General features: G+C 38.3%; 1 protein-coding gene across 1 annotated transcript in view; it reads right to left on the reverse strand.

Moving 5' to 3' along the window:
- PPP6C (protein phosphatase 6 catalytic subunit) overlaps positions 1 to 25,324 on the reverse strand; it is a 32,493-nt gene that overhangs the window by 3,127 nt on the left and 4,042 nt on the right. The window contains exons 2-6 of the mRNA XM_045470473.1: positions 11,471 to 11,566; positions 7,301 to 7,366; positions 6,152 to 6,293; positions 856 to 935; positions 474 to 683 (exon numbers count right to left, since the gene is read on the reverse strand). Of these exons, the coding sequence (XP_045326429.1) occupies positions 474 to 683; positions 856 to 935; positions 6,152 to 6,293; positions 7,301 to 7,366; positions 11,471 to 11,566 (594 nt within the window). The remainder of the gene's footprint in view (positions 1 to 473; positions 684 to 855; positions 936 to 6,151; positions 6,294 to 7,300; positions 7,367 to 11,470; positions 11,567 to 25,324) is intronic.

Below are 25,324 nucleotides of genomic sequence, written 5' to 3' on the forward strand. Positions count from 1 at the left end.
AGAGAACATAAATAACTTACTTAAATTATGCTGAACCCAGCTCTATCATTCCATTATGCTGGATTACTTCCTTATATAAGCTCATCCCTACATGTGTATGTAATGTGTGTGTATTTTTTTTAACTGAAAACAGCCTAACCTCAAAAGTTGGCTTTTCACTATAAATACACATATCAAATCATCATGATGTACATCTAAAACTAATACAATGTTACACGTCAATTACATCTCAATTAAAAATATAGTAAAAATTGTTTACCTGTGTGTGTGTCTATCTTGCCCTTGCTATATTAATATTTAATTGCAATATTTGAAAGAAAAGAAACATTTTATATATATTACCAAGTGGATACTGAGGAAGACATACATGATAAGCTAGATGAGAAACAGACGGTTGTTATCTATAGCCACATAGTTCTTTATGTAGTCTACTAGCAACCAACAAACCATTTTCTCAAAAAAACTGGCATTACCTCATTTGTGACCTTTGCGCCAAAAAGCCAACCTGCTCCTCGGGGACTGATTGCCCAAGTATCCACATCTTCAGGATCTGACCAAACCAGATCACAAAATGCTCCTTTATGAGGAATTTCCTGATTCCGTTCAATGGTTCGAATTTGATCCAGTGTTTTGATATCAGGAGATAAACCACCATGAACACACAAAATCTGCTCATCTATTAACTAGCAAAAAGGATAACAGAGTTGAAAGTGTAATAATAAACCCAGTAATATCTAAATTCATCAATGAATGCTAATAATAACAATATAATTGAGATGGCAATTGGATGAAAGTATGCAAAGTGTTACTGGCAGGAAAATACTTAAGCTTTTACAAAGATTTCCATAAACTTACAGCTGCTACTGTGAGCATGTCGAAAACTTTGGTACAATATCTCCAGGCATTAGCATTTCCATATTTGGTTTGGCACTCATCTATCAAAGAAACAGAAGAGTTCTCATTAATGAAGTTCTGAATCTGCTGATAAAAATAAAAATACTTCCAATAATAAAGAAGTTTAGCTTAAACTAGGATGGCAAATTATGACACTTATTGAGCCCTGGTAGGTCTTCCATGTAGAGCCATGAAGGAGACGAGTGTTTAGTCTAAGAATGTGGTCCTGCTTTTCATTCCAGAAGCAGCCCTACAAAGCAGCTGAAATCAACATGCTATAATCAGGGAGAGCTAAATATTAAATTCACATAACCCAAAACAAATGCTTTTATCTAGTATGTTATTCACACTGGACAATTCTATCAAGCTGAGTAATTTCTTTAATGTGACCACCTTATTCTACTAGGGTAAACTAATTAGAGGACCCTTAATTACAGGAGCATGGGTAATTCCTATCTCAACATTTCTCAGGCCTAGATTGTCTCCTCTGAGATTTCTGCAAATCATGCAATGAAATACTTGAGCTTCAGTAAGTACACCTGCAGTCATCACTGGGAGACAGACTGCCAATCAGGTCCTTACATATTCCTAGCTGAACACTTTCTATGCTGTCTACAACAGTTAATAGGATATTCATCTCTTCTTTCAATTAATACCATGGAAGTTCTGTTCTTTGACTTCTTCCTTAATTTTTTTTAAAAAAAAGTAACATATCGTTATTACAATGATATAGAAGACTACAGGGTATGATCCATCCTCATGATTCTCTAAATTACATGTCTGTGTGAAGCAGGATCCTTATGTAAACTCACCATGTGAGAGAGAGCCAAAGCATAAGAGACTCGTAAAAACTGAGAACAAACTGAGGGCTGACGGGGGGTGGGTGATTGGCATTGAAGAGGGCATCTTTTGGGATGAGCACTGGGTGTTGTATGGAAACCAATTTGACAATAAATTTCATATATTTAAAAAAAAAAAAGAGGGGCGCCTGGGTGGCGCAGTCGGTTAAGCATCCGACTTCAGCCAGGTCACGATCTCACGGTCCGTGAGTTCGAGCCCCGCGTGAGGCTCTGGGCTGACGGCTCAGAGCCTGGAGCCTGTTTCCGATTCTGTGTCTCCCTCTCTCTCTGCCCCTCCCCCGTTCATGCTCTGTCTCTCTCTGTCCCAAAAATAAATAAACGTTGAAAAAAAAAAAAATTAAAAAAAAAAAAAAAAAAGAAAAGAAAAAAAAAGAAAAAAGAAACTCACCAAGAGAGAGCTAACACTGAGCTGAGCTTGCAGACAGGAATCTTGTCTTTTTCATCTTCATACATACACAAAGCATTTGGTTCACAATAACTGCTCAGTATACATTTATCAGTGTGAACTGAAGGCCCAATATAATTAATAGCTATATATGGACATTTTTACTACTTCAAAATCAATGTTAAGTTCCATGTTGACTAAAATTATCTCCCACCTGAGGAGCTCATGGGCTTCCTGTCATTAAAACCACAGATAGGCACAGCTTGGGAACAAGAGAATTCAATACTAGATGTTATGCTGTTGTCATTTTCTTTGGTAAAGGCATCTTGATTAAAATGTTGTCTTTAAAAAAAAAAAGTCTTCCTTCTCTTCCTCCTTTTTTGCCTTGCATTGATAAATGTTGGTCAGGGGCACCTGGATGGCTCAGTGAGTTTAGTGTCCCACTTCAGCTCAAGTCATGAGCTGTAGGTTCGTGAGCTCAAGCCCCACATCAGGATTCTTTGTTCCCCATCTCTGCCCCTCCCCTACTTATGAGCATGCCAGCGCATGCGCACATGCTCACTCGCTCTCTCTCTCTCTCTCTCTCAAAAATAAACAAACATTAAAAAAATAGACGTTGAGCAAAAATGAACTACTGGGACTTCATCAAAATAAAAAGCTTCTGCACAGAGAAGGAAACAATCAGCAAAACTAAAAGGCAACCGGCAGAATGGGAGAAGATATTTGCAAATGGCATATCAGATAAAGGGTTAGTATCCAAAATCTATAAAGAACTTATTAAACTCAACACCCAAAAAGCAAATAATCCAGTGAAGAAATGGGCGAAAGAGATGAATAGACACTTCTCCAAGGAAGACATCCAGATAGCCAACCGACACATGAAAAAATGCTCAACATCACGCATCATCAGGGAAATACAAATCAAAACCACAATGAGATACCACCTTACACCTGTCAGAATGGCTAACATTAACAACTCAGGCAACAACAGTTGTTGGCAAGGATGTGGAGAAAGAGGATCTCTTTTGCATTGTTGGTGGGAATGCAAGCTGGTGCAGCCACTCTGGAAAACAGTATGGAGGTTCCTCAAAAAAACTAAAAATAGAACTACCCTATGACCCAGCAATTGCACTACTAGGCATTTATCCACGGGATACAGGTGTGCTGTTTCTAAGGGACACATGCACCCCCATGTTTATAGCAGCACTATTCACAATAGCCAAAGTATGGAAAGAGCCCATATGTCCATCGATGGATGAATGGATAAAGAAGATGTGGTATATATATACAATGGAGTATTTACTCGGCAATCAAAAAGAATGAAATCTTGCCATTTGCAACTACGTGGATGGAACTGGAGGGTATTATGCAAAGTGAAATTAGTCAAAGAAAGACAAAAATCATATGACTTCACTCATATGAGGACTTTAAAAGACAAAACAGATGAACATAAGGGAAGGGAAACAAAAGTAATATAAAAACAGGGAGGGGGACAAAACAGAAGAGACTCATAAATATGGAGAACAAACTGAGGGTGGCTGAGGGGTTGTGGGAGGGGGGATGGGATAAACGGGTAAGGGGCATTAAAGAATCTACTCCTGAAATCATTGTTTCACTATATGCTAACTAATTTGGATGTAAATTTTAAAAAATAAAAAATAAAATTTTAAAAAAGATGTTGATTGGGGCGCCTAAGTAGGTTAGTTGGTTAAGCGTCCAACAGGCTCAGATCATGATCTCAAAGCTCGCAGGTTCAAGCCCCGCATCAGGCTCTGTGCTGACAGCTCAGAGCCTGGAGACTGCATTGGATTCTGTGTCTCCCTCTCTCTGCCCCTCCCCTGCTCACGCTTTGCCTTTCTCTCTTTCTCTCTCTCAAAAATAAACACTAAAAAAATTTAAACTTATAAAAAAAAAGTTGGTCAAATTTGGGGGTGTAGTAATATGTATAATAACAAGCTTAGAGCCAGTTGGCTTTTACTAACACCACAGTATGTACTATCCAAACTATTAACTGTCTTGCAAAAGAATCAAAAAATTTTAATTCAAATGGTACTTGGTATTTTATGAATGAAAACCAGAAGTAACTTGTAAAAACAAGTAACAGCCATCTAACTTTTCAATCACTAATAACAAAGTTATATAAACAATAAATTATCAAAATTTCTCAATTTAATAATTCACAATGGCTTACAAATCAAAGAGTTAAGAGTTTACTTATCTTTATTTTTTAGCTTACCTTTATAATGACAAAAAAGAATCCAAAATATAAAATCCAAAACTAAAGGGTCATGAGATAAATATTTTCAAATTTCTCAATATCCACCTTAACTGTGCTTAAGGAAATTTCATGTTAATAATCTCAATAGTTCTGCTATCTTCTTCAAAGAGCTTCCTAACCTCATTTTTTTTTTAAAGACTTTATTTTATTTGAGTTTGAAAGAGCTTGTGTGCACATGCACAAGACGAGGGTTGTGGACAGAGAGACAGGGAGAGAGAGAATCTCAAGCAGGCTTCATGCTAACAGCGTCAGCACCCCCTGAAAGATTAATTGATTCATGGCGCCCCTTACAGGTTTTATTTTTAAGTAATCTCTATATTCAATGTAGGGCTCGAACTCACAACCCAATAATCAAGAGTTACATGCTTTACCGACTGAGCCAGCCAGCCTCTGTCTAACCTCATTTTTTAAAACTTTCAACCATATAAAAGTTTTATAGAAGCAGATATTTTGCTTTTAATGGCTAAGTTCTGTTTCTGATCCCTGAGGTCCTGGCATTCTCTGGAGCAAGCACACGGGCAGACAAATTGATACATACATACATACATACATAATTTTATATATGTAAAAGGATATTCTTTCAGCTATGTGTATAACAGCAATTTAAAAACAAGTCCAAGGTTCAATGTTAAAGGTATTAGTTTAATCAATTATAGTACATCCATATAGTGTAATATGATACAACTATAAAAATAATGTCAATGAAGTGAAAAAAGGCTGGTCACGGCATTAAGTGAAAAAAGCAGGTATGTACACACACAAAAATATGTTTACAAACACACACATACACACATATACATAGAATAGGTTCTCAAACTTTCTTTTTTTTTTTAATTTTTTTTTTAACGTTTATTTATTTTTGAGACAGAGAGAGATAGAGCATGAATGGGGGAGGGGCAGAGAGAGAGGGAGACACAGAATCTGAAGCAGGCTCCAGGCTCTGAGCCATCAGCCCAGAGCCCGACACGGGGCTTGAACTCACGGACTGCGAGAGCGTGACCTGAGTTGAAGTCGGACGCTTAACCAACTGAACCACCCAGGCGCCCCGGTTCTCAAACTTTCAAGAGCAGAACATTCACCTTTAGCAGATTCTAGGATTCCCACTCCAAAAGGTTTTCAGTGGGGTCCAACAATGCACATTTTTAACAAGCACCCCAGATGATTCCAATAAGGTAAACTGAGGACTACACTTTGAGGCACACATCTAGAAAGATGTACACCAAAAATTTAAGAATAGCTCTCTCACCAGGGGCACCTGGTTGGTTGAGTGTCCAACTCTTGATTTTGGCTCAGGTCATGATCTCGCAGTTTATGAGACTGAGCCCCACAATGGGCTCTGTGCTGACAGTGCAGAGTCCGCTTGGGATTCTCTCTCTCCCTCTCTCTCTACCCCTACCCCACTCTCATGCATGCTCATGCTCTTTCACTCCCTCAAAATAAATAAATAAGCATTTAAAAAAAAAAAAAAAAAAAAAAAAGAATAGTTCTCTCTCCATGGTAAGGTTCTTGATTGGGGAAAGAGGAGGATTTAAAGGTTGAAAAAGTAGGGGTGCCTACGTGGCTCAGTCAGTTGAGCCAAAGTCATGATGCCAAGGTTGTGGGATTGAGCCCCACATCAGGCTCCACACTGAATATGGAGTCTGCTTAGGATTCCGTTTCTCTCTCCCTCTGCCTCTCTTACTCTCAAAAAAAAAAAAAAAAAAAAAAAAAAAATCAGAGAATAGAAAGTCTTACCATAAAATCCATACACCTGTGTTATCTGTCTACTCTCATGATTTCCTCGCAAAAGTGTAATACGATCAGGCCATTTAGCCTTTAGTGCAAGAAGGTAAGTGAAGGTCTCCAAACTATAGTAGCCTCTGTCTACAAAATCACCCTGTAAAATAAAAGTTTACAGTTAGAAACAACAGCAACAATCTTTCTTTAATTATACCAAAGTGTACAAACTCAGAGACCCAGTCAAAAATAACAAAAATGAAGAATCAAACATTGAATTATCTGAATATTGGATTTTAACAAAAAATTCAAATTGAAGTAAATAACTATTTCTACTAAATGTCTGTGCTAGTCTTAGGATTCAAGAGCAGTGCAGGAACCTGCTGTGCAATTCTCTCAAGGATCTTCCCTGGAAAATCACCATTTTTCCAATTCTCTATCGCCTACACGAGCAGATATTTCTAAAAGGTCATGTGTGAATCAAAAAATTTTAGATGAATTTCAAAAATCACTTTAACTGCATCAGAAAAGCTACCAAATTGAAGAAATTGTATTTTTGTAAAAGCAGATACCAAAATTATACTACTGTTCTGGGTTCAGCTTTGTATTTAACAACTGCATGTAAAGCCATACTAATTACACTTCTCATTAATGTCTTACTTGGGACAATATTAGAACAATAGGAAGACACCTAAAAGAATAGGAAAGTGACCCACAAACCTTTAGAAGGGAGGAAAATGACAGGATTCAGACAAAATTCAACAGTAACATTACATTCCAAAAGGAAACTAAGCAAATATCCACCTTAATACCAAATGTGTATATGCCTATATTCATCAATCCACAGATTAATAAACGATGAAATTGCTCAAAACGTGTGATAAAACAACAGTAAAATTAAGATTTGTGTCTTAAATCTATGGTTCTGGGCTATATTTCTGCCGGTCACTACTTAGGGCTACAACCCAGTCCTATGCACACAGCAATTTACTAAAGCAATTATTTTCAACTAGATGACATGGCAAAATGTAAAAAAATACAGAATCACCTTTTCATATATTTAAATAGTGAATGTCACATGGCAATGAAATTATTACATAATTTACATGTAGCAAGTCAGATCCTTTCCATTTTAATAAATATTTGGTATCATTGGGGTTTACGTACCATAAATATGTAGTTTGTGTCAGGAACCTGACCTCCAGTTCTGAATAGCTCACAAAGGTCATAAAACTATAAAAGAAAGGCAATATATGCTGATTACAAATTCCTGTGAAGGAGTAAAATAATAAAACTGAGAGCGAAATGTGTAAAGAAGCATTTAATTAAGAAGACCTCAAATATTTACACTTACAAAAAGAAATTAAGTGTGAGCAAAACTGCCAAGCACACAGCTCTCAAGCTTAAAAAAAAGCACTAAAATAAATCTCACAATTACCATTAAAGTCATTCCTAGATCATTAATATTATAGGCCTTCCCCCTCAAATTTCTGTCATTTATCTCCCCATCTATCACTTGAGAATTGTTTTTAAGTAATTTCTATGCACAGCATGGGGCTTGAACTCACGACTCTGAGATTAAGACTTGCGTGCTCTACAGACTGAGACAGCCAGGCATTCCATCACTTGAGTATTTGAAATAACTGATCATTTATCTAACTTGTCAATAAGCTAACCTAACCACCCCACCACATACTCAGTATCTATTTTAATGAGACAAAAGATAAGAAAACAAGTGGATAAGAATTTCTTTCAAAGAATAAATTTACATGATACTTCATAGTATCTTGAAGAGCAAATCAACCTACCTTCCTACACTCTACTTTGGAGATGTGTGTACCCTCAGGCTATGGAGTGTCTTCTCAATAATTAGTAAAACAGAACTGTTTATTTCATCATATTCTATTTGACTGAAAATTGGAAACTGATAAATTGTCCATTTGGTAACTTCAGTCAACTAGATTATCTTAATCCTAATTTCTAAAGAAAACTTCACAGTTTTTCTAAGAAAGGATTTTGAATTAAAGGAATTGACTGTAATATATTATACCAACTACAACTAATTATTTCCTATACAGTTATCTTCTACACTTGAAACTAAAAAATTATTACTTAAATTTCTAACACTTAAAACAGTACAGAAATCTTAGTCACAGTGAACAAAACTGAAATTTAAATGTTAACTACTAAAAGAAACAAAGCACTACTCTTTATAATGTTTCATAAATCTGAAGCATTGTTACTTGCTTAGAGTTAAGAAAAACTTTAACAAGTTTACAATAAAATTTTCCTATCTTCTTAAAATTAGCAAGCAAATAAATGAAACAAATGTTCAACTCAGTCAAGTGGTAAACTTTTGTCCAAAGTATTTGCTGTCCATTTCTACTATGTAAAGACCTTCCCTTTGAAAGTATACTTCTCAATTCCCAACCCACAGATGTATATATGATATATATACATATCATTTACATAGTATATACACACACACATAATATGAGCATGTGTGTGTGTGCGTGTGCACACACATGTTACTCTGGCCTAATATTTCCACTTCTTTGACTATATCCTAAGGGCAAAAAGAAGGAAGGAAGGAAGGAAGGAAGGAAGGAAGGAAGGAAGGAAGGAAGGAAGGAAGGAAATAAATGCTGTGTGAAAATATAGAAAATGTGTTACAACATCATTTATAACAACAAAAGAAACAACCTTCACGACTAACATAAGACACTATTTTAACAAAGTATGATCTACCAACTCAAAGGCCTGGACCAATCATGAATAATGATTATAATGCCTGGGTGGCTTGTCAGTTGAACATCCAACTTCGGCTCTCATGGTTCATGAGTTCAAGCCCCATGTGAGGCTTTGCACTGACAGCATGGAGCCTGCTTCAGATTTTCTGTCTTCCTCTCTCTCTCTGCCCCTCAACTCACTCTCTTTTAAAAATAAATGTTAAAAATTTTTTCTTTTAAATACTAATGGTTATGATGGAAACTATGTACCAAAATAAAAAAACAATTAGGGAAAAGAATGTAACACAAATTTTACCTACAATAAACTACACAATATTGTTATGTAAAAATTGAGTATGTACACACAGAGAGTCAGGGAACATTTAAAAGTTTTATAAAACAGTTGCTTTTGTAAAGGTATGGTGGAAGTGTCCTTTAACTCCTATTCATGTTTATAGTTCTTATAGTTCTTATAGCTATATGTTCTTAAATAAAAACTTTTTAAGTTCCCATTTACCCTATATACATTTAAAAGATGATCAAATATTCTGCTTTAGGGACCCAACAGTTCCTGCCCCAGAATGGAAGTTTTGTCAGAATTAACGAACATAATAAACATTTACTGAGAACATGTGAAGACAACTAAGCTTGTCCTACATTACTGGAAGCTCACCTCATCATTTCACAAATAATCTCTAACGTGTGTTATGTTTTCCACATCACAGAAACTCTATAAATGTTCTCATTTTAAAACACAAGCAATCCTGAAGTGGATTTTATTCCATTGTTTGAGGCAAGGAAACAGCTGGCTAGCTCAGTAGTTTTTAAACTTCTTAGCTTCAGGAACATTCATAATTCATATTCTTAAAAATCAGAGGTCCCCAAAAAGTTTTTTGCTTATATCAACTGCTATTAACCATATTAGAAATTAAAACTAATCACTTTTTAATATTTAATTTTTTAAATCAGTAACAACTCATTAAATAGTAACATACAGAGATTTCTAATGAAAAATAAACAATGTTTTCAAAAACAAAACAAATTTAATGTCTGGCTAAATAGATTTTCATAACCTGACTCTGCATTCAACCTGTTGGGATATTTTTATTTTACAAAAGAGTATTTTAAGAACATTAAGAAATAACGGTACATATTCTTTTAATACGTCAAAACTTGACAAGTGGTCTTTTCCTACTCTGTTAGTAACAAAGATAGACTGGTCTAACACTCTCAGTAGCTAACACACTGGTCATTTGGAAAACAGAAATGATATTTCATTACACATCACCAAAAATCATATTTGTTAATATCACACTAACAGAAAAGTAAGTATGTATGTATGTATGTATGTATGATTTTCCAGAAAAGTCTTTAAGTATCAGAAGCTGATAGCCTCAGGGCACCCAAGTGGCTCAGTCAGTCACCTCCAACTCTTGATTTCATCTCAGGTTATGATCTCACAATTTGTGGGTTCAAGCCCTGCATTGGGCTCTGCACTGTCAGAGCTTGCTTGGGATTCTCTCTCTCTCCCTCTCTCTGCCCCTCCCCTACTTGCTCACTCGCGCTCTTGTTCTCTCTCTCTCCCTGGCCCCTCTCAAAAAAAAAAAAAAAAAAAAGTGACAGCATAGGCCTGTCACAAGCTAAAGTAGCCTCTTTTTTTATGGAACACTATTTTTACTTCAGATAATGAAAGACATACTATGGGTATTTGGCAAACATCTATGCAACAGTGAAGGAAGTGAGCCAGTCACTTCAAGGAAACAATTGACAGTATTTATTGCCAATGACAAAATTTGAGTTTTCAAATGAAAAAAATAGGATTGAAAATTTGAGTCCACAGAACTGTCACTGTATCATATGTCTTACAGCCACAATTCCATTGTATGTATACAGCAGACTGAGTGAGTGTTCTGTTCAGCTTTCACTCCCAGTTTAAAACCAAAAACCAAACCAAAAAAAAAAAAGAAAAACAAATACAAATACCTCTACAAAACACAGAGGGTTTCCAGCTAGGCTATATGGTGACAGTAAGAGTCTAAAGATGAGGTGTACTCCTCCTGCCACTGCTTGAAACTCTTAAAAAACAAACAAAAACCTAGCAGATGAGAAAAGGAGACAAATCCTCCTCCTCCTATTCTAGCAGTGACTTGCTGTGAAATCACGCACCAACAATTTTATCTTTCTGAACCTTTGCTATCTCATTCCCACTAAGGAAATGATACATTAAAATATGACATGAATGAGTAAAGTGAATAAATAGAAATGAATAGAATAGAAAATTAGTGCCTAAAACCAAAGCACCTCCTGTTAATCACAATCACTGTGAACTGTCCACATTTATTTTCTCTCTTCACCATTCCACAGAGCAATAATGCTGCATTCTATCCACTTTGCAAGTATAATTTCAACAAATTCCATGAATAATTTGATCACTGCTTTTACTCACTGTATTAGTAACCAGGAATCATTAGTGTCACACAGACTGAGGCAATCTACCAAATGACCAGCTGTTTTTGTTGTTTTTCTGGTGGCCTTTTCGCAGCACAAATGGAAACACACATGGACTATGGACAGTACAAAAGCTAAAAATCTGCTCATGAAATTTTACCTGTCCGTGTATGTCTCCACACACTGTTACTGGTGTTGATACTGGCTGGACATTTGACTCTTCTAAGAGGAGGTCACAAACATAGTCACATAGCCGCTGTAGAAAGAGAAAATAGAATGCAACCTTTCACTACAATATTAAAACTAAAGATCAAATGCAAAAAAGACAAGAATATGTATATTGTTTCATAGGAAAGGAAACTACCCTTTAATGATTCTATGATATGATTTCTGTCTGTTTTTTGCCTTCATCTCATAATGCCTGCGAACGATACAATGGCTATTCCAAAATACAAACTCCCTGGCTACACAGACAATAGGTTTAAGAAAACATCTTTAAAGAAACTGTAAAATGATGTTTTTCACCAAACAAAAAATTGTAAGAGTAAATAATTTTAACATGAAAAGTTTTTTATCTACTAATTTCTATCTACTAATTTTTAAAGTAAATTGCAAACCATGCACTTACCATATGACCTAGCAACTGCACTCAGCAATGAAAATTTATGTCCACATAAAAATCTGTGCACAAGTGTCCACAGAAGCTTAATTCATAACAGCCAAAAACTGGAAACAAATCAGTGTCCTTCAACAAGTAAATAACTGAATTAACTGCTATATTCATTCCATGGAATACTATTCAATAATAAAAGAAACTACTGACACATTACAACCTGGATGAATCTCAAGAGATTTATGTTGAGTGAGGAAAAAAAAAAAAAACAAAAAAACCCTATCCCAAAAGGTTACATAAGGTATGATTCCATTTATATAACACTCTTGAAGTAACAAATTTACAGAAATGGAGACCAGCTTAGTGATTGCCAGGGGTCCAGAAGTTAGGAGGAACAGGAGGGGAGTGGGTATGATTACAAAAAGACAAAATGAGGAATCCTTTTGGTAATGGAAATGTCTGTGTCTTGAATATGGGATTGGATACATAAAACTACAGATGTATTAAGATTGCATAGAACTGAATAAATACACACACACACCACAAATGAGTACAATAAAAACTGGTGAAATCTGAACAAGATCATGGGTTGTGTCAATGTCAATATCCTGGTTGTGGTACTGCTACCACAGTTCTACAAGACCTTACTCCTAGAGAAAACTGAGTAAAGGGTACATAGGATCTCTCAGTATTATTTCTTTCAACTACAAATAAATCCAGTTATTTTGAAATAAAAATTAAAATTTAATTAATTACAAAATGTAAACCTAAAATTGAGGAGTCACCCTACTTTTTAAAAAGAACTGTAGGGGCACTTGGATGGCTCAGTTGGGTGAGGGCCCAACTCTTGATTTCGGCTCAGGTCATGATCTAAGGCTTCATGAGTTCCAGCCCTGCATCAGGCTATGTGCTGGCAGCAGAGTCTGCTTGGAATTCTCTCTCTCCTGCCCCTCTCCCTACTTGCTCTCTCTCTCTCAAAATAAACATAAAAAAAAAAAAAAAAAAAACTTAATGAAAAACTATTTGTCCTCTGAAAACATATCAAAAGATTTTGTAGAAGGAAAATGATTCTCCCAACAGTGCTATGGAGAAGGAAGTGTATCATCTTGCTCTCCATGGAGAACTGGAGGAGAACCTACCTTCCAAGACCAGTTTATACTACAGTCAGAGGCCCTACTGGGTTTTATGATAGGTCTGCCAAGAAAGGAGAAATTAAACTACACAAGCATTAAAAAAGTATTTTATTATTTTTTTAAATGTTTTATTTATTTTTGAGACAGGGAGAGACAGAGCATGAACAGGGGAGGGTCAGAGAGAGGGAGACACAGAATCTGAAGCAGGCTCCAGGCTCTGAGCTGTCAGTACGGAGTCGGACGTGGGGCTCGAACTCACGGACCGCGAGATCTTGACCTGAGCCGAAGTCGGCCACTTAACCGACTGAGTCACCCAGGTGCCCCTAAAAAAGTATTTTAAAAATTTTACTTACTTACTTAATTAATTAAAAGGGGAGGCACCTCACTGGCTCAGTCATTAGAGCATGAGACCCTTGATCTCAGGGTCATGAGTTCAAGCCCCAGGTTGGGTGTACAGCTTACTCTTAAAAAAAAAAAAAAAAAAAAAAAAAAAAAAAAAAAAAAAAACTATACAGGCATAATGACATTATTTTAAACATTAAAAAATCTAAATGCAACAACTTACTTAAACATATGAGAGACACACTTTAACAGCTATAGCTACTGTATACAGAGCCAAGCATAGGAAAGAACTCACAAATGGGGGGGGGGGGGGGGGGGCGGGGGAGGCCCCTTGCAAGAAAATGAGGGGAAATATAGCTGCTCAGAAAATTTCAAAATAAAATGGCTTGTTATTATTCCTAGGGTAAGTTCATGATCTTCAAATACCACCTCAAAGGCAAGATCTTTCGTTTGGCCTAGAGTCCTTCTGGCCTTGGGTGTCTGCGTAGCTAGCTCCCTCTTGGGTTGAATTTCCCACAATCTTCAGATGCTTCATGGATCTTTACTCCTGCCAATAATCCATCCACTATTCATAACAGGAATAGACACCAGTGAGTAAAACAATGTTTCTGAACTCAGAGCCTTACCTTTACAATAAAAGATGGTCTCTCAAGGTTCTTTCAGTTACACAATTCTGGCTTACATTTGTAAAGGAAAAAAAATCCAGCTTTTTCTTTCCTATGTAGGGAAAAACTCAGTCTTCCCTAGTGTGTGCTTCTTTCCTGTGTGTTTCCTTTACTAGTCACACAGAACATTCACACTCTGGTCACCAAATGTACAGAGGTTTTTTTCCCCCCACAACAAGAAATTCTCTGTGACACCAGCTGGTTGTCCTACAATTTAACTCAATTCTGCCACTACCCATCCAGATCCCACAAGGGCTCAGTCCCACAAGACTGTGCCACCTCTTCCCCACCACAGACACATACTACAGACATCAATCACAAGTTCAGGTTATCACCTATGTTTCTGACCAACTGGCTGCAGATCAAAGGTTATGGAGGTTACAAAGATCTCCTCCTTGGGTTTAATTAATTTGCTCGAGCAGCTCACAGACTCAGGAAAACATTTACTTACATTTATCAGTTTATTAAAGAATATGACAAAGAGAATGAATGAACATCAGATGGAATGTTCCCCCATACTTCGGGGATTTTATGGAGACTTCATCATGTAGACATGATCCATTATTAATTCCATTTTCAGCCCTTCTCTCTCTGAAAAGAATGGGGGGTAGGACTGAAAATGCTAAACTTCTAATCACGGTTTGGCCTTCCCGGTGACCAGCCTATATCCAGGAGCCATGTAGAAGCCCACCCAGGGTTACCTCATTAGAACAAGACATTCCTATCACCCAAGACATTATAAGGGTTTCTGTGATAGGAACTGGGGGCAGAGACCAATATACATTTTCTATTATATCACAGCATTAAAGACCACCTATGTCAGGGGGCCTGGGTGGCTCAGGTCATGATATCACTGTTTGTGAGTTCGACCTGGCACCAGGCTCTCTGCTCTCAACTCAGAGCCTGCTTCAAATACTCTGTGGCCCTCTCTCCCACTCGCATGCTCTTTGTCTCTCTCTCTCTTAAAAATAAATAAACATTAGGGGCGCCTGGGTGGTTTAGCAGGTTAAGTGGCCGACTTCCATTCAGGTCATAATGTCATGGTTTTTAAGTTCGAGCCCCAGGTTGGGCTCTGAGCTTTGCATTTTCTGCCCATCCCCCACTTGCATGTGCACCTTCACACCGCCCCCCTTCAAAAATACATAAACATTTAAAAAAAAAAAAACCCTCCTATGTCAAATCTCTCACTGGACCCAGATGATAAGACTGAGACCCACAAGCATTCAGGTCACAATGTTACTTAATTTTTCCAACAGATCTGGGATCCTGGTTACCTACCTACCTACCTCTTTTCACTGTACTATCTTGAATATTCAGCTGTTCAACATAACAAATATTTACTGAGAGTCTAATATGATTACCAGTTATTATTCTAGAAACAAAGTAAATAAATAGTAATGACCAAACAGAATAAAAGCCCTGATCTCAGGGGCTTATACTCTAATGAGGAGAGGTATAGAAAATAAACAAGTAAAAAATATATACATATTACTTTTTCAGATAGTAATAAGAGGGAAGGAAAAAAATGAAGCCCTGTAATAGGGATAAAAATGGCAGAGGTGGGTAGCAGGTACTGATATTTTAAATGGGGTGAGCACAGAAGCCTTACTGATAAGCAACTTCTGAGCAAAAATCTAAGAAAGGTAAGTTTATGGGGGAAACAGCACTGAAGCCAGAGAGAACAGTAAGTAAAAAATGCTCAGAGGTAAAAGCATGCTTGGTGTTTCAGAAACATCATGGCTGGTGTAGTTAGTGGACTGAATGAGGAGAAAAACAGAAGTGCACCACAGAACACTTTTAGGTCCTTTGGGGTGAATGTAAGGACCTGGGCTTTTAATAGGAAGCCACTAGGAGGTCCTAAGCAGAAGAGTGATATGATCTTATGTCTGCTATGTTAAAAATGGTCTATGAGGAACATGGGAGTAGGGAAGAGGCAAAGGCAGGAACAGGGACACCAGTTAGGATGCTTCTACAATAATCTAGGTAAAAGTTAATACTGGCTTGGACTAACATCATGAAAATAGGAAATGATCACAAGTGAATGGATTCCAGATGTTTTCTGAATGTAGTATCCACTAGGTTTGAGAACAACTAGATAGAGAGTGTTGAAAGAAAGGAACCAAGCATGACTCAATGTTTTTGGCTTAAGTAACTACAAGGATGTTAATAGTCTTATCAAGATGGTTAAGACTCCAAGTAAAGATTTTCTTATTGTAGATTCTTTGGGAGAGAGAGAATCCCAATCAGGCTCCACACTGTCAGGATGCAGTCCAAATAGGGGTTCCATCTCACAAACCCTGAGATCATGACCTGAGCTGAAATCCAGAGTCACACTCTTAAGTAACTGGGCCACTGAGGTGCCCTAGTTTTTTTTTTCTTTTAAATAGATTTAATTTTTAGAGCAATTTTAGGTTCATAGTAAAATTGAACAGAAGATACAGAGAATTCCCATATATCTTCTGCTCACAAACACATACAGTTTCTTCCACTACCAACATCCCATATCAGAGTGGTACGTGTTACTAATGAACCTACATTGATACATCATTATTATACAGAGTCCACAGTTTACATTAGGGTTCACTCTTGGTGTTATACATTCTATGGGTTTTGACAAACGTATAATGACATGTATACAGAATAGCAATATCATACCGAATAGTTTCACTGCCCTAAAAATCCTCTGTGCTTCATCAATTCATCTTTCCCTTCCCCCAAACCCTGGAAACCACTGATCTGTTTTACTGTCACCAGCTTTGCCTTTTCCACAATGTCATACAGCTTGAATCATACCTTAGTCTTCAGATTTGCTTATTTCATTTAATGATATGCATTTAAGATTCCTTCATTTTTTTTAATGCTTATTTATTTTTGAGAAAGAGAGAGAGCATGCACGCACGGAGGACGGGTAGAGAGAGGGGGAGACAGAGCATCCGAAGCGGGCTCTGTGCTCACAGCAGAGAGCCTGATGAGGGGCTCAAACTCATGAAACCTGAGATCATGACCTGAGCCAAAGTCGGACGCCTAACTGAACCATCCAGGCACCCTTCCTTCATGTCTTTTAATGGTCTGATAGCTCATTTCTTTTTAGTGCTAAATAATATTCCATTGTTGGGGCACCTGGGTGGCTCATGAGGTTAAGCAACTGACTCCTGACTTCAGCTCAGGTCATGATCTCACAGTTCTTGAGTTTGAGCCCTGCATTGGGCTATGTGCTGACAGTGTGGAGCCTGCTTGCGATTCTCTCTCACCCTATCTCTCCACCCCTCTGCTTTCTCTCTCAATCTCTCTCAAAATAAATAAATCAAATTAAAAATAATTTTAAAAATAATAATGATATTCCATTATCTTGGTGTACCTATTTATCCATTCACCTAATAAAGACATGTTGGTTGCTTCCAAATTTTAGCAGTTATAAATAACACTTCCATAAACATCCATATATAGGTTTTTGGGTGAACATAAGTTCTCAATTAATTTGGGCAAATAGAAAGGAACATGACTGCTAGATCGTATGGTAAGAGTTTGGTAAGAAACTGCCAAACAATCTTCCAAAGTGGCTATACTATTTTGCATTCCCATTAAGCATGAATGAGAGTTCCTGCTGCTCCACAACTCTGCTAACATTTGGTGTTGTCAATGTTCTGGATTCTGGTCATTCTAATACTCTTGTGGTGGTATTCCACTGTTGTTTCAATTTGTATTTCCCTAATGATGCATGATGAGGAGCACCTTTTCATATGCTTATTTGTCATTTGTATATCTTCTTTGGCGAGGTGTCTGCTCCTGTCTTTGGCCCATTTTTTAATGGAGCAGTTTTCTTATTATTGAATTTTAAGAGTTCTTTGATTTGCATATTTTTTAAAAAACTTTTTTTAAAATTTATTCATTTTTGAGAGACAGAGTGAGCAGGGGAGGGGCAGAGAGAGAGGGAGACACAGAATCTGAAGCAGGTTCCAGGCTCCAAACTGTCAGCACAAAGCCCGACATGGGGCTCAAACCCACAAACTGTGAGATCATGACCTGCACCTAAGTCGGACGCTCAACTGACTGAGCCACCCAGGCACCCCTGATTTGCAGATTTTGGATGAAAGTCTGGTATCAGATGAGTGCTTTGCAAATATTTTTCTCCCAGTCTGTGGCTTATCTTCCCATTGTCTTGACAATGTCTTTTACAAAGTAAAAGCTTTTAATTTTAATGAAGTCTAATTTATCAATGATTTCTTTCATGAGCAGACTGTTTTGATTTGTTTGAGTTTAGTTTGAGGGACGGGGAATGACGAATTCGATTTTCAACAACTTCAATGAGATATAATTCACATAACCAAAAAATACCTCCAAAATTCAGTTGTTTTTTAGTATACTCAGTGCTGGGAAACCATCATTGTAATTAATTTTAGAACATTTTCGGTGCCTGCTGGTGGTGGCCTCATCACTGTGTGGGAACTGATTGGTTGCAAACTCTGGGCTGGGAAGGACCACATTCTCGGTGGAGGTGGGGGAACCAAGCCATGGCCAGTGCAGCGGCAGCAGTCGTACTGACTGTTGCTGCTGCAGGATTTGCAGGCCGTTATGTTTTGCAAGCCATGAAACACAATATGGAACCTCAAGTAAAACAAGTTTTTCAAAGTCTACCAAATTCTGCCTTCAGTGATGGCTATTACAGAGGTGGGTTTGAATCCAAAATAACAAAACAAGCAGCAGCATTAATACTAGGTGTAAGCCCTACTGCCAATAAAGGAAAAATAAGGATGCTCATCAACAAATTATGCTTTTTTTTTTTTTCAACGTTTATTTATTTTTGGGACAGAGAGAGATAGAGCATGAACAGGGGAGGGGCAGAGAGAGAGGGAGACACAGAATCGGAAACAGGCTCCAGGCTCTGAGGCATCAGCCCAGAGCCCGACGCGGGGCTCGAACTAATGGACCACGAGATCGTGACCTGGCTGAAGTCGGACGCTTAACCGACTGCGCCACCCAGGCGCCCCAACAAATTATGCTTTTAAATCACCCAGACAAGGAAGGATCTCCTTATATAGCAGCCAAAATCAATGAAGCTAAAGATTTACTAGAAGGTCGAGCTAAAAAATAAACGTGATGAATTTTAAGTTCTTGTTAGTTTATGTATACAAGTGCCAGCTTTTTAGAATAAAATGCCTCAAGCTACAAACTAAAAAAAAAATTTTCATCACCCCTAAAAAACTATGTACCCATTGGTAGTCACTCCCCACAACTCCACGCCACCGCACTAGGCAATTACTAATCAATCTACTTTCTGTTTCCATGGCTTTGTCCATTCTGGACATCTGGCCTTTTTTTTTTTTTTTTAATGTTTATTTATTTCTGAGAGAGAGTGCAAGAGCACAAGCTGGGGAGGGCAGAGAAGGACAGAGGATCTGAAGTGGGCTCTGCACTGACAGCAGACAGCCTGATGAGGGGCTCAAACTCACAAACCATGAGATCATGACCTGAGCAGAAGCTGGACACTCAACCAACTGAGCCACCCAGGTGCTCCTGTCCATGTGGCCTTTTGTGCCTTTTGTGGCCTTTTGGCTTCTTACGCTTAATATAATGCTTTTCGGGTCCATCCATATTGTAACCTTTGTTATTATTTTGTTCTTTTTTATAAATAAATAATATCCATTGTATGTATTTACCACATTTTGCTTATCCATTCACCAGTCACTAGACATTTGGGTTGTTTCCACTATTTGGCTAGAAGAATCTGATTTTGACATATTAAGTCTGAGGTGCCTATCAGATTTCCAAGTGCCTCAGATGTGCTGTAAACAAGTGATCAAATGAGTTTTGAGTTCAAGAAAAAGGCTATGGGTCAGAGAGACCGATTTAGAGATTGTCAGGATATACGTACGTACATACATACATACATACATACATACATACATGAGACTAGAAGATATAACTAAAGTGGTAGCTACAAGCAGAGAAAAGGATAAGATCAATAAATGATCCTTCAGATATACCAATATTTAAAAGTTAGGCAAAAAAGAAGGAACAAGCAAAAGAGCTTGGTGAGACAGAAAGGCAACCATGATAATGTGGTATCCTGGAAGTCCAGTAAACAAATGGACTCAAAAGAGGAGTCATCAAAGGGCGGGGACAAAAAAAAAAAAAAGAAGAAGAAGAAAGAAAAAGAGGAGTGAGTGATCAACTATGTTCAATGCCGCTGCAAGGTCAAATTTTGGAGAAACAGCATAGGGCTGAGAGGCAATACTCCTTTATTCCTAATCAACAAGTACTAATCCCAGATTATGTTATCCTCTAAGACAGAAAAGGGGCACACCAATTAATGCCATGGCATAGTTCAGAGGTTAAGAGCACAGCCTTTGAAATAAAAAAAGACCAGAGGCCAAACAATCAGCTCTATCTCTTACAGATTACTTAGCTTACTGTCCATTACTTAGCTGTGTAACCCTGAGCAAGTTACTTGATTTCTGTGTCTCAGTTTCTTCATCCACAAAACAGAGACACCTACCTGGGGATATTCTAAGTATTAAATGAGACAGTGCATGCAAAGTGCTCTGCAGAGTTTTATACACATACATACACAGTTATATCCTCAATCGACTACATAATAAGTGTACAATGAATTATATAACACATGACCCAGAAGGAGGGGTGCCTGGGTGGTTCAGTCGGTTAAGCACCTAACTCTTGGTGTCAGCTCAGGTCATGATCTCACAGTTCGTGAGATCAAGTCCCACATCAATCTCTGCACTGACAGCATGGACCCTGCTTGGGATTCTCTCTCCCTCTCTCTCTGCCCCTCCCCACCCCTCTCAAAATAAATAAATAAACAAAAAAAATTAATAATATATATTTTAAAAAGATTTTTAAAATTAAAAACTTAAAAATAAATAAACAAGGGCACCTCACTAGCTCAGTCAGCAAGAACATGTGACTCAGGGTTGTGGGTTCAAACCCCACGATGGATGTAGATATTACATAAAAATACCTTTATTGGCACACCTAGGTGGCTCAGTCAGTTAATCATCCCACTTCAGCTCAGGTCATGATCTCACGGCTCATGAGTTCGAGCCCCATGTCGGGCTCTGAGCAGTACAAACTCTACGTGAGTCAGCCAACTACACACACAGTGGCCTCAAGGAGTGTACCCTTGCCATGGGGAAGACACACGACCCTTTCTTCCAAAGCCCTTTACAGCTTTGTTCTACTGCTCAGTTTGTATGCAGTGTGGTTTCTCTTATTGCTCCAAAACAGTCACTGAGGCAGGATTCTCAATCTTCCCCAATCTTAGGGCAAATTACACCCATCTCTCCCCACAGTGCCCAATGAATTCCCAATCCTTGGACAAGTAGGGGCTCATAGCCCCCTTCTTAGATGAACCTATTTCCCTTCTCTACCTTTCCCTCAAGATAGTCCAGGTTCCATTCTGTTCTCTGCTCCTATCTTCTTGTTCCCTCTTGCCCCTCAAATTTAAAACACTGGGCTTTAAATTTTATAATTCTATGTTTAGCTGCTCTTGTTAGCTAAAGCATACTATTTCCTTTAACATACTAGTATTTATAAAATCTCTTGGCTTAAGAAACAAAAATCTATCTAAAATTATTTTTTATGTAGCCTTTGTATAGAACTTCTACAAACCACTGGGAATGAGGAGCTGGAATCCAAAATGACAAGAACATTCACACCTTTACAATGCAGAAGGGAGTATCTGTATCTTCAACCTAAACCAAAGTTTCTTAGCCATGGCACTATGGATAATACTTTGTTGTGAGGGGCTGCTGTCCTGTGCATTATAAGATATTTAGCACCATCTCTAGCCTCTATACCCCCTAGATACCCACAGTAACTCCCTAGCTGTGACTATCAAAAACGTCTCCAGACACTGCCACATATCTTCTCAGGGGCAAAATCACCCCCAGTTGAGAACCACTGGTTTAGACTTTTCTCTTGAGTTAAAACTATTAGAGCTATTAGTGTCTGAAAACACATTTGACAATCAATAAATATTTGTTACCTAACCAGCCTGTGTATCTAACAGTCTTCTGGCCATCTCTACCTCGATGTCTTGGCTTGGCGGCATCTCAAACTCATTATGGCCCAAACCAAACTCCCTTACATTCCTTAATCTAGTTTCAGTATTTACTAAGTAATCTATGCCAGAAACTGAGGTTACGTTGAACTCCTCTCTTTCTCGTAACCTAGGCCTAACCTGTCAACAGGTCCTACTATACCTTCTTCATCTCCTTTTATTTAGTTGTTTTTTTTTTTAAGTTTATTTTGTTTTAGTAATCTCTAAACCCAACATGGGCTTGAATTTACTACCCACAGGTCAGAGTTGCATGCTCTTCTGAGACAACCACGCGCTCCCATCTCCTTTTAAACACAATCTCTTGTCACTGTCTTACGTCAAAATCTCCTGTCATTCGGCCTACTGCTTCTGTGACATTTTTGTCCCATTCCAAACCATGGTCTACAAATGCTGCCAGACTATTTCTTTTCTTTTTTTAATTTTTTTTTTTTTTTTTACTGTTTTTATTTATTTTTGAGACAGAGAGAGACAGAGCATGAACGGGGGAGGGGCAGAGAGAGAGGGAGACACAGAATCGGAAGCAGGCTCCAGGCTCTGAGCCATCAGCCCAGAGCCCGACGCGGGGCTCGAACTCATGGACCACGAGATCGTGACCTGAGCTGAAGTCAGACGCTTAACCGACTGAGCCACCCAGGCGCCCCGATTTCTAAAACCTACTGTCACAGTCCTCCTTAAAAATCTCTCAAAGGTACTCCTCTGTCTATGGCAGTGTTTCCAAAACTCTATTCAGGTAACATCTTCATGATTTTTGTCATATTCCCACCACATACAACAGTGTATGTTGTATACACTATAATACAGTGTATTCCTGTAACAGTTTTCTTTGAATCTACTTTTCTTTGTAGTTAGCTATATTTTAAACAACATCCCAAAGTCACAGTATGATTTGTTTTCCCCTAAAATATAAAAGCATTTCAAAGTGTTTATACATATACCACCTAAAAGATAAAAATCCAAGTTTATCAGCCTAATCTTCCATGATTTGGCCTCTGCCTGCCTTCCAAGCACCATCTCCAGCCAACCAAACCACTAGAAGTTCCCTGAACTGGTCATGTTCTTTCAGATTAAGCTATACCACTGCATATGGTATTTATTCTGCTTGAACATTCTTTCCTTCCTGTTTTGTCTACCTGAACAAACTCTGCTCATCCTCTCATTGTTCCTTCTGTGTCAAATCATCTCTGGCTCCAGTTAGATGCTGCTTTTAATATGTTCCTCAATATCCTGAACAGCCCTCTATTATATCACCTAACACACCATGCAATAATCATTTGTTTATCTATTTCTTTTACTATATTGAGAGCCCCTCAAAGGTAGAGAGAAGTATCAGATTCTATCTCTAGCACCCATAGGGAACAGTACTTGACAAAAGGAGACATCTGAAGAAATGTGTGTTTGTTAAACGGTATAAAATTACATTAAAAAAAATTTTTTTAATGTTTATTTTTGAGAGAGAGAGAGAGAATGTGGGGGGGGGGGGGGGTGGGCAGGCAGAGGGAGAGATGGAGACAGAATCTGAAGCAGGCTCCAGGCTCTGAGCTGTCAGCACAGAGCCTGATGTGTGGCTTGAACTCACGAACACCAGATCATGACCTGAGCTGAAGTCAGACGCTTAACCGACTGAGCCACCCAGGTACCCCTATACTTTATTTTTAAGTCTATTTATTTTGAAAGAAAGAACACATGCACAAGCAGGGGAAGGGCAGAGAGAGAAGGAGAGAGAGAATCCTAAGCAGGCTCCGTGCTCTCAGCACAGAGCCTGATGCAGGGCTTGAACTCACAAACTACGAGATCATGACCTGAGCCGAAATCAAGAGCTGGACGCTTAACCAACTGAGCCACCCAGGCGCCCCCAAAAACCAGTATACAACTAAATTCAACGAACCTTAACTACCTGTCTATCACATACAATGCAGTGTTCTCTAAGACTATGGAGAATACAAAAATAAACATACGTGATCCTGGCCCTCAAGAAACTTGTAGTCTAAGGGCACCTGGATGGCTCAGTCAGTTGAGTGTTCAACTCTTGATTTCGGCTCAGGTCACGATCCCAGGGTCATGGGATCAAGATCCACATCAGGCCCCACGCTGAGTGTGGAGTCTGCTTAAGATTCTCTCTCCCTCTGCCCCTCTCCCCTGCTTGCACTTTCTCTAATTTAAAAAAAAAAAAAAAAAAAAAAGAAGAAGAAGAAAAAATAGAAGCTTTGCAGTCTAGTAGAGATTGACATATCTGCTACCACAGAAGACAGAGTGGTAAAGTGGAACAATAAGGTGCTATGTGGCAAAGATCAGTGCAGGAAAAAACAAACAAATGGGATTTCTAAAAAAATTTTATGGTAATTTATTCTTGAGAGAGACACACATACAGCGTGCAAGCGGGGGAGGGGAAAACAGAGAGAAGGAGACAGAATCCGAAGCAGGCTCTAGGCACAGAGACCAAAACAGGGCTTGAACCCACGAACTGCGAGATCACGACCTGAGCTGAAGTCAGATGTTTAACCGACTAAGCCCCCCAGGCACCCCCAAAAACGGGAATTTTTAAGAGCAAATAAATTCAGGTATATACTCCGCTGAGTCACTATAGCAAAACCCACTTAAACCTCATCAAGTCTTGGCTCTGATATTTGTTCTGCCTTACACAACTGTGTAAATGATAGAATAAACATGAAGGTACCCTGAAAACTGTAAGCAGCGATATACATTCTAATCATTGCTAATAATTCTGACTGTAGAATCCAGGAGCTCTGCATAGAGAAAGTGGCATCTGAGCTAGAGCCCAAAAGGGGCAAGGGGGGTACTGTACAGAGGAAATGTAAGTGATAGTTATAGATGTGAACCCTGGACCCAGACTGCCTAGGTTTAAATCCTAGCTCCTCCACCTACTTCCCAGCTTTGTAACTTTGGAAAGTTACTTAACCCGTCTGTGCTTCAATTACCTGTCTACAAAATGGAGCAAATATTATACATAACTCATAGAGTATTAAATGATTTAATATTTGTGTTATATAAGTATTTAAAAAGTAGGTGATAGAAACAGACTGAGCAGAAGCAAAGGAGGAGGAAAGTACAGAGCACGTTGTCAGAAGAGAGCAGTCCAATGTGCTTAGAATGGGAAGTAAAAAGGAAAGGAAAGTGGAAGATGTACCTAGAAAAGCATACTATTTGTCATCCTAAAAAAGCTATT

This window comes from Leopardus geoffroyi, chromosome D4, assembly GCF_018350155.1.
Source record: "Leopardus geoffroyi isolate Oge1 chromosome D4, O.geoffroyi_Oge1_pat1.0, whole genome shotgun sequence".
Lineage (NCBI taxonomy): Eukaryota > Metazoa > Chordata > Mammalia > Carnivora > Felidae > Leopardus > Leopardus geoffroyi.